The 14948-nt window shown below is 36.2% G+C and overlaps 1 protein-coding gene across 1 annotated transcript; it reads right to left on the reverse strand.

Moving 5' to 3' along the window:
• Nucleotides 1-207: 207 nt before the first annotated feature.
• LOC114242385 (uncharacterized) lies at nt 208-1014 on the reverse strand. Its single transcript, XM_028173520.2, is given in 4 exon segments — nt 208-382; nt 385-510; nt 512-721; nt 824-1014. Coding segments are annotated over 4 exon segments (447 nt in total). The 5' UTR covers nt 905-1014; the 3' UTR covers nt 208-352.
• Between the last annotated feature and the right edge of the window lie 13934 nt (nt 1015-14948).

Below are 14948 nucleotides of genomic sequence, written 5' to 3' on the forward strand. Positions count from 1 at the left end.
GAAATAGAGACGTAATTATTGAAGAAGACCGGCGCTGCAAGACAATATAGCCGAAAGGGGGTGCGTTGATAACAGTGCAGTTAAATTAAAGCTGTCTACCAAAACTCGTCAAAAATTTACACTGTAAATCTAAATGTGATGCGACATTACGACACTTCCAAACGAATTAAACCTAAACTCACCGAGATTGTAAACGAAATCGCTTTAACGAGGCATCAAAATGTTACACCACATCACTAATTCTAATGGAAGACGATGGATTCGCGTCGTGACGCTCACTAAATCTACTCGTGGAAGACAGGATTTTGTTTCACTGCATTATATTAGTATGGATAGATTTGAATAGAAGGTATTAATAACAAAATTTACATACGAAACAGTTTGTTTTGTCGCCATGTAGCAGATCTCGCGCACTTCGTTCGCCATGTTCTCGTCTTGTTCAGAGGCATCGTTGATCAGCTCAAAGCGATTGGAGTTCAGGATATTCTGGTTTTCCGCGTTATCATTCTCCCTCGACGGGCACCGCTTTGTACGCCTCCACTGGATAGAAGAAATCAGAGAAAGGCACCAGGAGAGGTTCTTCATCATTTACAGTCTTTTGGGATGGTAGGTCAGAGCGAGGTCCGGCGTTGGATATAAGTTCACCCAGCTTCGACCAGCACTTGTTAAGATTCACCCGCGTTGAAGTTGCTACTTTCCGAGGTAATCGAGGTTTGGAGTTCTGTAAATAAGAAATATTTGTAAACAAACATGTAAACAATATCAGATCAATAAGCGGATAAAACCGTTTATATCAGAACGTTATTATATAAACGATGCTTACCTGATTTAAGAGCTTAGCCCAGGGCGATCTAGGAGACATCGCCTTTTTCGGGGGCGATTGTTCATCCTTAGCCAAACACATAACGAATAGAAAACTTAGTCTAACGTACGACTACGTATTTACAAGGTTGCTGTGTAAAGCGACGTGCACGCACGAAGCCTCGGCAGGGAATGATAGAATCAGGAAGGGTGGGGGCCCTTTTATACGGTAGGGCTTAGGAGCTCAGCGCGTGCGTCTGGGGTCGACGCGAGCCGAGCACGCGAGCTGGAACGCGCTCCCGCAGACTGGTTTTTACTCAGTACTTCTACGAATAGAGCCTTTGACGTGCCGCAACTTAGAATACTCGCTTGTCACAAGAGACCGGACTCGTGAAGATTTACCGATGACTAACGTTAACCGGGATCGCTGTCATTAGACGGGACTCGCATTGCCTCTTACTAACGTAACTTTTTGTTTTTCTTAAAGCCGACGTGTCGGTTTGTAAAGATTGGAGTAGTTTTATTAAAGTTTAAAAGCACCTTCGTTTTGGAAATTTACAATGGTTCGTCTAATTTAATAATAACTGATTACGGTGCTTTTAGGTACCTCAAGCTTCGATCACTATTCTCGGGTTCGGCGAGTAAACTAGCCCATAGACACAGCCCACTGAGGTTCTCGCCGGATCTTCTCAGTGGGTCGCGTTTCCGATGCGGTGGTAGATTCTGTGAAGCACTGCTCTTGCTAGGGTCAGCGTTAACAACACCTCTTGACTTGAGCCTCGAGAGCTCACTTATACGCTAGGATAACGCTGATTTAGCCTTTCAAACCGATCAGCATAGGTAGGAAAATAAAATCTCCAATTATCCAATTTTCTCTATACGTAGTGCTTCGTTACACGGTTCGATGACTTTATCGATATGTTAATGATTTATATTCTGTCTATAGGCAATAGTACAAAGCTGTTTTCAGTCGCAAAGGCTAGATAGATAGGTTCCGGCGCGATAAATCACAGCTGGCTTCGTGCGCGAGTCGCTACGATCGCAAATCACGCGCCTGTTGCAGATACCTCATTTCCTCCGTACATTCTAATGGTAACGAGTGTAGTACACGGCTCTACATAAATGACATGAACTAATTCAAGTAAAACTATTATCGAAGTTCCCTAATTAGTTTTAATATTTCGAAATCTGAATCTTTTCAGTGAGTCGCGTTTAAGATCCGGTGGTAGATTCTGCGAACCACTGCTCTTGCTAGGGCCAGTGTTAGCAACACTCCGGTTTGAGACCCGTGAGCTCACCTACATGTCAAGGAGAAGCTGAAATAGCCTCTCAAGGCTATCAGAATAAAAGGGAGGGAAAAAACAATTATGATTGAAACGTATTCTTGTATATTTCACGTATAAACTTTAGTAGATTTTGTTAATCCATTTCCGTTATCGTTTTGAGGTATCAAATTGGATTAGTTGGGTTTATTAAATTACTAGCGACCCGCCCTCGATTCGCTTCGGAAACATTAAAACACACATGAGACCAAAAAAAAAATTTAAAAAAAATTTAAAAAAGTAGCCTATGTTCATCAGGGACAATGTCGGCTTCTAATGGAAAAAGAATTTTTCAAATCGGTCCAGTAGTCTCGGAGCCTATTCGAAACAAACAAACAAACAAATCTTTCCTCTTTATAATATTATTAAGTATAGAAAACTATGCTTATGGTTTAATATGGCGTTTTCTATTGTCGTTATGTTATTTACGAATTCTTTACAGTTGTCGTAGACACGCACGACTAAAATCGTTTGAATATTGTGCTGATTACCATTCTGAAATGTTTTTTTTTCTCAAAAAATATATTTTAGACTTTTAAGTTGCATTTCACACAGAACGAACTAGCAGTATTTGAGGTCAGGCAATTGTTTGACTTGGATTTTCATTTTCATCAAATCCGGGCGTTAGATAAGTTGATCGAATAATGAATTGTTTAATATTAGTGTACGTGTTGTGAGTTAGAAACATTAGGTCCAACATCGATGTCTAATTCTGCCCTAAAACTTTTGTTTTTCGTATCGTCCAGTCATTAGTACAATGTCGACTAACTTTAATCTCATATCTGCGGCTTTTGCTGTGTGATATTGTCTACGTATCAGCCTGTCTATCTACAGAAAAAGATGTGGTAATTTTATTTAATATAAACCTTTAGTATTATATTAGATAATTATTCTTGAATAACGCATTAGATTGTGAAGAAGTTAGGTAGGTATATGTATAAAATTTTACCAACACATATAAATGAAGTACTCAATAAATAATATAATTGCGACATAATAAACTTCCGAGTTACAATTTAAAACATAAAAAAAAATCGCACATAAAAATATCGTTAAAACATCGAAATTAATTCGGTTGGTTCTCGCATACCAAAAGACATGTTATAAATTTGATAATTTAGACTGAGTTGTAATTTAAGCATTTAACGCCGGAACATATTAATATTTTATCATTGCCGCATCGCCTCGTTAAAGTTTAAGACACTATTTACATAATAAACTCGTCCGACTATAATATTTCACTGCCATTACATATTATTATATTCTAATTTAATATGTACACTACACACATCACTTAAGCATCTAATGTTTAAGTGATGTGTGTAATGTAATGTGTCAGTCAAATTTAGATTAGATTTTTTCGAAATGTTTACTAAATAATGTTAAATTTATTTATTACAGTTTTGCCTTAGTGTCATTGAAATCGAATTTATAAGTGTTGCTAGAGTTTTAATTACGTGTCAATTGTCAAATACATTTACCGAGTTACAACCTCTAGTATGGGATTGACATAAAATGATGCAAATCTAATAGTTAATACAAATTATAGGCAGCGCAAAGCATATTGTAAGCATATGCATTGCGTTTTTATCCAGAAAAATTCTGAAAAGGATACCTATAATATGGGGGAGGTTTTAAATATTTTTCTTGACAGACAAACATAAGGCCTATATCACTGCGCGCCAAGCCTGTTGTATCGTTATCTTCAAAACTACAAAGTCAATAATTTTATTTCTAGATAAACTCTTAACGACCAGATAAATCCTTCAGTCATCGCATTTACGTTTTCTCTAATAAGAGAAACAAAATTCAAATTAGTCACTTAATCGACTCTGTGTCTTATGAGAAATTCTTAAACCTAAATTTTGTTTAAATCAATGTTGAAAACGATAGATAAAACCAAATAATTTTCATTAATAATTGTAAAAAATGGTATCTATGAATTAATCTGTAATTAATTCTATATAAATGAATACGTGTCGTGTAATTTCCTGGAATAAACGGTAGCTAGTTGGTCTCCGGTCAATAAACTATCTTTGATACATACAAAATATAGATACATGTATATTTAATGCGTACCGCATAAAAGAACAAGCCAACAAACACAATTTCTTATTATTAAAACTATTTTACGAAATAATCTCGTGTTCTATATTATATTAAAGATTATATCACGGACGATTAAGACCACGAAAAGGTTAAAGTGTTCGAAGTGTCCGCAATAATTTACTGGTGGTAGGACCTCTTGTGAGTCCGCACGGGTAGGTACCACCACCCTGCCTATTTCTGCCGTGAAGCAGTAATGCGTTTCGGTTTGAAGGGCGGGGCAGCCGTTGTAACTATACTTGAGACCTTAGAACTTATATATCAAGATGGGTTTACAAGGCGCATTTACGTTGTAGATGTCTATGGGCTCCAGTAACCACTTAACATCAGGTGGGCTGTGAGCTCGTCCACTCATCTAAGCAATAAAAAAAAAAAAACAATGACAATTAAAAACGCAGGATAAAACTGCAAGAGTAGGTAGTTTAAATTTGGCTACGACTTCCGAAATTCAAAAAGAATACTACAATTTCCCAATTGTTTCATTAAAAAAGTTTTCAAATACCTAAAATATTAACCAAAAAAATTAAACTTTTATCTCATTAGCATGCAACTCGTCAGGCAAAGGCAGCAGAACGTAACTGATACTTTATTCCTCGGCTGAAGAATCTTACACATGATACTTTCGTCTAAAATAAAAATGAAAAAAAAAAAGAACCGTGGACCACAACCCGACCACGTGCAGCCTTGCTTTTGAAAAAAGAAAATAAAATCTTGGTCTTTTTTGTCCTCGCTCCCCACTGGGTAGGGTTACATAAATGGGATTCGATATTGAAGTGTGGCTATGAAAGTTGCATGCTGTGCTATGTGTACACATACACATCGTATGCGTGTGGAATGCACCTTATTACAACACCTAGAATGTTCGTTTAATTTTTTATTTTTTTATTTTTGTAGTATTTGAATTTTAGAGTAGAGATTTTTTACTTTCCAAATCAAATGTTTCAATCACTTTCATTCCACGTCTTTAATTGCATCGTAAATGGGCCTGTCTTTTAAAAAAAATTAAAGCTTTTGAAATACGAACCTGACGCAAAAAATATTACGCTACCTAATTATGGTCTACATTGGTAATTTGTTTATTACTTAGATATTAGTTATCCTAAAGAAATCATTATAAATAAAAATATGCGACCAATCTATTCAAAGACACATGAAATAGGTAAATGATTTAACAATATTTTGTGTGGAATAAAAATCAGAACTCCAACGTTTAGCAAAGAACACATTATTAAAAAAAAAACTTTTATTAATTCGTTCTTTGAATTAAGGCATACTCGTACAAAGAGCCTTAATAGACGTGGTTAGATAAGCGCGCGTAGGTACCTACGTAGTCGCGTGGGTTAATGACGTCCCGAGCACAACGACGCATGACACTCGTGTTATTGTGTAACTGTCAATGTGTCAATTAATAAAGAGTTTGTAATTTTATTAATAGTTCATCGCGATTAAATTCGATATTTAAATTATTGTCTGCAACATCTGAGGTTTGTCTTAAGACGTACCGTTATAGCCGCACGGATAGGTATTATTAGCCCACTAAGTTTCTTGCCGTATCTTCTGAGTGGGTCGCGTTTCCGATCCGGTGGTAGATTCTGCTAAGCACGGCTCTTGCTAGGGTTTGTGTTGGCAGCATCGTCAGGTTTGAGCCCCGTGAGCTCACCTACTAGCCCGGTTTCTCTAGACCATCATCAGCTTAGGTAGGAAAAAAAAGATAGGTCTTCTATATCTTCCGCAAATCCCGTGAATGCGTACAGATTAGAATCATTAAACAGCCTGTGTAAACATCAAAACTTCGAACCTCACCTTTCAATTTGGACGTGGCGTTAAATTGTGATCTTCATGCACCTACTCCGGTTGCCACTTAACACAAGGTGAACATTTACAGTTTAAAACTTTGAGTATTGTAAAAGCATACTCTTCTTCTAACCCTTATCACACATTATGTGGGGTCGGCTCAACATATCCTCTTATTATGCTGAATAGGGGTTTGGCATGAGTTTTACGACTTGCTGTTTGTCTTCTTATGAATGATATCGTCGGTGTAGGATAGTAACCAGAATATGCCACCAGTGGACAGCGGCTGTGCCCCTCGTGCTGCTGTAGTCCACGAGCTACTGTGACATACTGTCAAGTGGATCGTATACTCTTGTACAATATCAATAAATACAAAATAAATAATTGAACTTGAAATAGGCTTGATTATGCGGATAAGCACGCCACACGTCATCAAATAGACTTAGCCTGTACAATCGGACTTTGTTAGTCTTTGTAAAGTTAATCTTTGTTTGTGTCATAAAATATGGTTCATTTGATTGCGATCTTTCTGTGATCGATTTCTTCAAAAACACAAGCTTTCACCAACAAAATGTTTTGTGTAATCTGTATATTTAGAAATTTAATGTTTTAAGCAATGAGAAATGTACACACGTCAAATAATTAAATTTCGAAGCAAAAGAAAAAAAAAACTGATTCTTAATTCAAATTTATAATATAAAACACAATCATAACAAACCTGCCAGTAACTGTACTAATAGCTGTCAAAGTAAAGTCCATTAGTAAGGGCGGTCATGCACGAGGCGAGTGTCGCGCCACACGCGACTCATTTATCGACTCGCCCATTGTCAAAAGGGCTAGATAATGTTCATTTGTATGCATACCTGTTTACGATAACGCCGATGATCTTTGCTTATAAATGAACTACGTCTAATAAAGGCCCCGAGTCTTTCTTCGTTCAAAAATTTATATTATTTATTAGACGTTTCTTATTTCTACGTGTTTTGCATTTAAATTGTACTGTTTGGAATTTAATGTGCTAAATATACCATCTAAATTACGTATTGTTTCGTCTCCATTATGCTATGTGTAGTTCTTAATATAATAAATAGAAAGAATACAGAGAACGAATGTATTATTAACAATGAAAAAAAAAAAACATCGACAAATAATATACTATGATGTTGTTCTTGTAACAGGCTACTAAAAATGCATGAAAATCCATTTCTGCTAAGCACATCAATTGCAGCTGGCAACTAATCTGATATTTATGCGTTTCGTGTTGCCATTACATCTACAATGTCGTAGGATCGCATCGACCGCCCGCCCGTCTCCGAGTCAATCAGCGTGCGGGGAATTTTAAACAATGCGGGTGTTCATTATACGCCTCATAAACTAGAAGGAGTTAAAACAAAACGCAACAACGTTCCTTATCGACATGCGCGTGTAAATTAAAAAAAAAGGGTGCGTGTACTTATGTACGCGCGTAAAAAGTTATACTTTATTTTTATTAAACTTATTTCTTTTTTTTATTTAAATTTAATCAATTTGAAAAAAAATCGATTAAACAACATCCTCAAACACGCATATTGGACATCCACTTTTCTTGACATCGTATAAATTCGGTAATTCTCGGCACGGTTCGGAAAGTTCACCTGCGGCTATATTCAGACTCGCCAAGTTACGTCGGTCGTATTGTAATGGGCGATTTAGTGGGCAACTTCATTTCTGTTAATTTTGTGTCACGGTGCACGCGCATCGGAACATTTCACTCTCATAAATTTTTCATGACGCGCCTAAAGAAGTATAACTTCAAAAAGGCATGTAGTAAAGAGCCCTTTTGCGTGTCGCACTCGAGCACACACAGATAGTGTTTAGGCTCGCGCACACTATATGGTTTCGTTCTAAGCGGCGCTTTACTTCGCGTGGCGGGCGTGTGTGTAACATCCCCGTTAAGGGGCGCAGGTGTGGCGTGGTGAATGACGCTCCCGTGGGAACTCGTCGCGACCCCGAGTTCCCAGGCCCGTCGCACCTGCCACCTGCCGTACTACGCATAATTCGCGTTCGTAAATGAACGGTAGTGACCACGTGTGCCCGGTTTTTTTTTTATCTCGACGGGGACGCGGAAGACCGGCGGAGTGACCAATTAATTTCTGTCTTAATTACGCCCGGGGCGATTGTCGATTGATGTGATCGATTCGCTGACGGATCGTGCTTAAAGCTTTTGTATAAACATAACACTGATAATTCAAATCCAAATGTTTTGATCAAACTTATTGTTAACTAGCCGTACTCGCCTCGCCCGCTTCGCTGGGCTGCTGGCATTTAAAATTGACATTATTATTTAATGTCATTATTATTAGGGAGTTCAAACTCATATAAATATTAGCCTATCCATTAAGTACATGTATTTTCTACATGGATACCAAGCTTCAAATCAAACGGATGCATGATTCAGTAGTTGTAACGGAACATCCGTAAAAACTACTGTAGATTTATATATTAGTATAGATTTAGTTAGTCATCTAGACGTCGAGTTTATATTTGCTGATAATATAAAAGCGAGAACATTACTAACGATGTATGCTAACAATTGACCCTTGACTTATCCCAATTGACTAGAACGGAAGGGTGAGCAACCCTCCCCACAGCTTTGTTCCGGTATGCGTTTCTATTGTCAACATTGCTCCAAGGTAATAAACAAGGTCAAATGTTCAGTCAAGGCCATCAGATACCCAGCCAGGGTTATCTTAAGCATGATATATCCTAAAAGGTATATGTAGAAAATAAATGAAAAAAATTTATGAAAAAAAAAATTGAATCTATGTTTATTTTTATGTAAATGTATTCTCCTCATCTTCTCTTCGTACAATATTATCGACTGCAAAAATATTACATACGTGCCTGAGGTCTACAAAACTGAGTGATAATGCGAATCCATAGACAAAACCACAGATATGTAAAAACTAGTGAACGTTACGTGTCAAATAGATCTCGGATGTATGCAGTTCAGAAACTGGTTTAATTATGTACCTTGAAAAGGATGACACAGTTATCTAAATTTATAAGAACTGCAAGTATTATTCCTGATTAATAAGGGAACAAATGTACTTAAGTGTGTTTCATTTTAAATTGAGTAAGTAATTTGTAGGAGCACCACAATGGTGACATTGTTTTAATGTGAATAAAAAAAAAACATTGTTCTGACCTTTAAAGTATCATTAAATTTATAACCCAACTGTCATTAATTTTAAAATATGTCTCACAACATTTTAAAATTAATGACAGTTGGGTTGCAAACTGCAAAGTTCTTCATCGATATTATTGGTTGAAATCAAATTTGTATAGTGTCTTTTAATATTATATTTAATTTTCTTTAGCGTAGGTAGCTGTAACCTCCTGCTAAGAAATGTATTTTTTTTTATTTGCGTTAAGATCTGCAATCAGTTGCCAAGACTGTAATCAGGTGAGCTGCGAGAGGTCAGGGCTTGGCGAGGTAGAGCCAATGCTCCGTCTCTCTTTTTTTTTTTTTTATGATTGAAGGATTACTAGTGGCCCGGAGACCTTTTTCACCAGGACAGGTGGGCGAGCAAAGGCTCAGCCAGGAGGGGTGGGATTTGTTAACAGCTGCCCGAGCGCCTCTGAAGGAGACCTAACAACTCAAGAGCAACTGCTTCGCGAATGAATCTATTGCTGGATCGGAATCGCGACCTACTGAGAAGATCCGGCGAGAAACTCGGCGGGCTGATACATGGGTTAAGTTGGACGTTGACCTCTTTGTCGAGGTCGACGAGTACGGTCGTCTCTCCTTAGTAGTATATATAGCGAGCGCTTCGGTGAGAGATTGAATCTTCTAATCGCATTTGACTGCAAGAGCATACTAAGGAGCGAGTTTGGGTGAGCTATGAAGCAGCTCTTATAGTTGGCTGAGTATCGTTTAACTTCTTCCAATATGGTTCGCATTTCCAGATACTCGTAGATTTCCGAATTTCCTGCTAAAACTAAATCAAATAAGGTACTCTGATTAGAATGAAATTCAGGTATTTGTTTTATTCAAAAACATTATTATACATTAAATATTAAAACTGATTCGCCAAGATATGAATACTATCATTGTTGAATAATTAAAATAATTATAATCATTAAGAAATGTCTTTGAGCTTTTTATTTTGAGATATAAGTAAACAAGTCCGAGATTGCACTTTGATAGCAGTATGGTATTCGATTTCCTGGAATTAAAAACTGTGTATGTACGTAAATTTCTAACGATCTCGAATAAAGAGCAATTTGTATTTAATAAAAGCAAACGAAATTATCTCGCGACCGAAATCCGCTGGACCGCTTATTGGAAATAAATCCAATAAGAATAAACCAATTAATCAATTTATTAATTGGTCTAAAGAATATCTAGTCCGGTCTTCAAGAAACATTATTAAGTATAATGGAGTTTTCATTAAAGAAAATTACACGAAAAGCACTTAGCATTTTTATTCTAAGAATGTGTCCTTTACTTACACCAAACGAACCCTCTATCGTGGACACCACTAACATACTCGACTCAAGCGACGGGATGTCTTGTCGGATCCCTGGATCCACTCTCGGTGGTGTTAGGTTCTTTAGAACCGTTCAGCCCCCACGTCATCGTCTCCGACGAAGAGTTCGACAGAGAGCCCATAGGCACAAGTACAACCCACTGAGTTTCTCACCGGATCTTCTCAGTGGGCCGCGAGTCCAATTCGATAGTTGATACAACTAGAAACACCAAAGTATATTAATTAATTTACAAATTATTGATCGAAGACATGGTAAACAAAGTGTTTTTTTTATTGCTTAGATGGGTGGACCAGCTCACAGTCCACTTGGTGTTAAGTGGTTACTGGAGCCCATAGACGTTTACAACGTAAATGCGCCACCCACCTTGAGATATAAGGTCTCAGTATAGTTACAAAGGCTGCTCCACCCTTCAAACCGAAACGCATTACTGCTTCACGGCAGAAAAAGGCAGGGCGGTGGTACTTACCCGTGGGGACTCACAAGAGGTCCTACCACCAGTAATCGGATATTTGCGTTCTTTTTTTTTTTTTTTTTCGTCCAGTGAAATAGTTGTGTAAAATGCCCGTAGGTGTTAATAATGCGAGGCAAGCAAGCACTTGGCTACCGTACTTTTAGCTAAACGTATAATTTATGTCCCCTTTTTGACGTGTGGATCTCGTGAACAGAACTGGTGTGTCGGGTTGGCCTTCTGTGCTAGTTCGTAATTACAAGGTACGCCGTTAAGTATTAACCGGAATTTATTGTTTATTTAAATTGGATTATTGAACGAGTTGTGTCTCGAATGTTTTTCTGTTTGTTTACATATATCCGGATTTAGATTGAGCCTTAGACTTTATTAGGGTTAGGGATGAAGTGAGCCAGGTCATTGATATTATCTTTTTTGCTTCCTATTTGTTGAGAGCTGAAAGGGCTATTCCACTCACGCGCAGACTGGGAGGTCGACTCTTCGCCGAGTGCGACGAGAAAGGTGACGGGTTCTACAGATTTATTTATAACTAGCGAGCCGCCCTCGCTTCGCTTCGGAAACATTAAATTTTATTATTAATAATAGCAGAATCCCGCGGCTAGTTTCGTACCGCGGGTGACGCCGCGGGGCAAAGTTAGTCTAAAAAAAGTAGCCTAAGTTACTCTTTAGATCATCAGATATCTATCAGTGAAAGTCTCATCAAAATCGGTCCAACCGTTCCAGAGATTAGCCGGAACAGACAGACAGACTAAATATAAAAAAATGTTATTTTGGTGTATATACCGTATATATATTCATATGTACATAATAAAAAGCGGTTATTTCAATGTTACATACAGACACTCCAATTTTATTTATAAAAATGTATAGATAGTATGTGAAACGATGTTGTGACTATTGGCCCCAGAAACAGGGGATCTGTTTCTGGGGCCAATAGTCACAACATCAGTTGTTATCTACAAAAATTAAATTATATCAGAAGAACTTACAATTGAAATTAAATTACAGTAACTAAAAATAAAAAAATGCGTTTGTCACCACAAATAAATAGTTTAGAAACAGCAGAAGAATGAATGTTTTTTCGTAATTAAAATTCTGCTTCAACTGAGACGTTCCAGAAATTACTTTATCGTAAATCCATATATAGCGCGAAGCACACATTAAATTCATTTAAAAAAAATTATCTTCACAAATTATATATTTTTAAATTATATTCTGAGAAGCAGAAACGATACTTATCATTGTTAATTTAAGTCATTAAATAATAAATACACTTATTACATATGTACCTACGTATGCAGCAAATTTCTTTAATAATTATTTGTCATATAACCATACTCTTACCTCGATAATAATCTATCATTAAGTATGTACTAGTTTGTAGTTACGGACACCTGGGCTTACAGGATAATTTAAAGATTTGATCTTTTTGTTTAAAAGTAAAGAAATAATATCTGAAATATTCTCAAATGTTGCTTTTAATTTTCATTTAGATCTCTCATTATTCATGATTAAATCTGGCATAGAACTGTGTACATGGAAAAGAAAAGATATGATCTGTAACAATTATTTTAGTTATCTTAATACGCTATCACTAGTTTATTTCGTCTATATTTGTACTAGAAATGAGGTTAGTTTAACTTGTAAATTAACACACGGATCAAGAATCAACGAAATTAAAAAAAATGTATAAATTAATTCAATAATTACTTGTTATTAAAGAGGGTAACTTTCATAAAATATATTTTGATTTGATTTTTTTTCCTACCTGTTCGCTAGTATCCGAAGAGTCTATTCCAGCTACGCCCGGACGGGTAGGTGAGCTCACGGGCTCAACCAGAGAGAATTTGCTAACACTAGGCCTAGCAAGAGCAGTGCTTCGCAGAGTCTACCACCGGATCGGAATCGCGACCCATTAAGAAGATCCGGCGAAATACTCTGTGGGCTGTGAGCTGTGGGCGAGATACTCTATGGGTGATTTGAAAACTAAAATAAATAGGACTTTTTGGCGGGAACGCGAGGAGTGATGTGTGATTTGTTTTATTTTGTCTATTTAGTGTTTCTTCGGGTTTAAATGTGTAATAATGGTGGTTTATTAACTGTTTAATATCTGTGAAAGTGCACAAATGTGGGAAAATGAAACAAAGCTGCTGGACGTAACTTCTCGGGACCCTCCAAAAAGTTCACTGAAAAAATCTTAGTAAATGACCACCATTTTACTGAGATTATATTTCATCCCATTTCATTTCATTTAATTTCATCCCAGTTGATTAATGTCTCAAATTAATCATCTTCATTTCATTTCACTCCATAATAGCATTTTTCATAAAAAAAAAATATAACTTAAAATAAGACATGATTTAAAAGTCTCAGTTACCAGGTCATGAAATCCCTTTAAAAAAAATTGCTTGAAATAAATCTATGTTTTTCTACATATTTATCCACAGGATTTCACTACCTGTAACTATTTTACAGGATTATACAAAGGCCATTCTTATTGCACTGTGTACTGCTTACTTTTACTTGTTTTTGTTTTTAATGCAGAAACACATAAAAAGCGTTTCTTGGAAAATGTCAAGTAATTTTTAAATGTCAAACTAGCCAGAAGCGAATTGTAACGGTATCTTAATTGTACCGTGTACTATGGGCACACACAAATGCAATATATTCACTTCCTTATCATTGAAAAAATTCATTCATCTGAATATAAATATGCGGTTTATGGGTTGGCGATAATTTTTTTTTTTTGGGAATGTCAAAATCTTAAGGTAAGAGAATGTGTTGGTTTTATTAATTTATCTTCAAAAAAAATTAAACACTATGAGCTTTCGAGAAATGTCATATGAATTTCCAAACAGTTATAAGGCGGTTGAAGGTCGCGTCTTGGTCGTATAATTATGGAAGTAATTGCAGTACTAGGTCCGTAAATATCACACACAGCATTTACGTTCGAAGCAGTAAGGTTCAATTTCGATTATACCAAAATAATTGGGTGTTCAAGTAATAATACCATTATTGACGATAATTTTGCTGTATCGATTACAAGTCACATTGGATTGTAGATGATGGTTTAATTTATATAAAAAAAAACTTTGTGCAGTACCTGTTTAATTAAAAAAAAAAAGCTGTTGTTTATTTACGGCCATTGGTTATCTGCCGTTATAGTTTTTCTCAGTTTTGCTAATAATATTTAATAATAACTTGGCGGGAATTTTTAAAAACTGCAATAGAATTTTTTTTAAGGTCCAGAGAAGCTACGTCCAGTATTCGTGTTCTGTTTCTCTTCACTCGTTATGTCTAAGCTTGAATCATAAACGTGAACATAATAATATACAAAATTGACAAATTACAAACAAACAACACAATATCACAATTTAGGTTCCCGCTAAAATTTTCGTTCAAATGTGTTTTACGAAAATAGCAAAATTTTCGCTTATTTATTCGGCTGTGCATTATATTTAATTTGAAGTTTTCTTTAAACATGCCAAATAACAATGTTAATAAATGTATTTTACTTAACTACCAGTGGTATAGCGATCATCTTGAAACTGGGAAAAAGTATTAATTAACCTTAATAACGCCAATGTAACACCATTTTGTAAGTTCAAGGAATATTTTTTTCAAACTTATGTTTCAATATTCGGTGCTCAGAGCAAGTAATTATATGTATTACAATTTAGGGGGATTAATTAACTTGACATAGCCTTAAACGTAGACAATCGTTCATATTCCATATCAGAAAACGACTATAATAATTTACACACACAAAAAAATATATAAAAAAGATGGTCATACGTTTTCGTGACATTCAATTTAATCGCAAATCAAATAATGGCACAAGATCGTGACTCAGTATTTAAAATTCGAACCCGTTTCCCGCAAAAAAAAAAAAAAACTCCGTGGCCCGATAACCGAGCCGCACCAAA

Source organism: Bombyx mandarina, chromosome 03 (assembly GCF_030267445.1).
Source record: "Bombyx mandarina strain Sakado chromosome 03, ASM3026744v2".
Classification (NCBI taxonomy): Eukaryota; Metazoa; Arthropoda; class Insecta; order Lepidoptera; family Bombycidae; genus Bombyx; species Bombyx mandarina.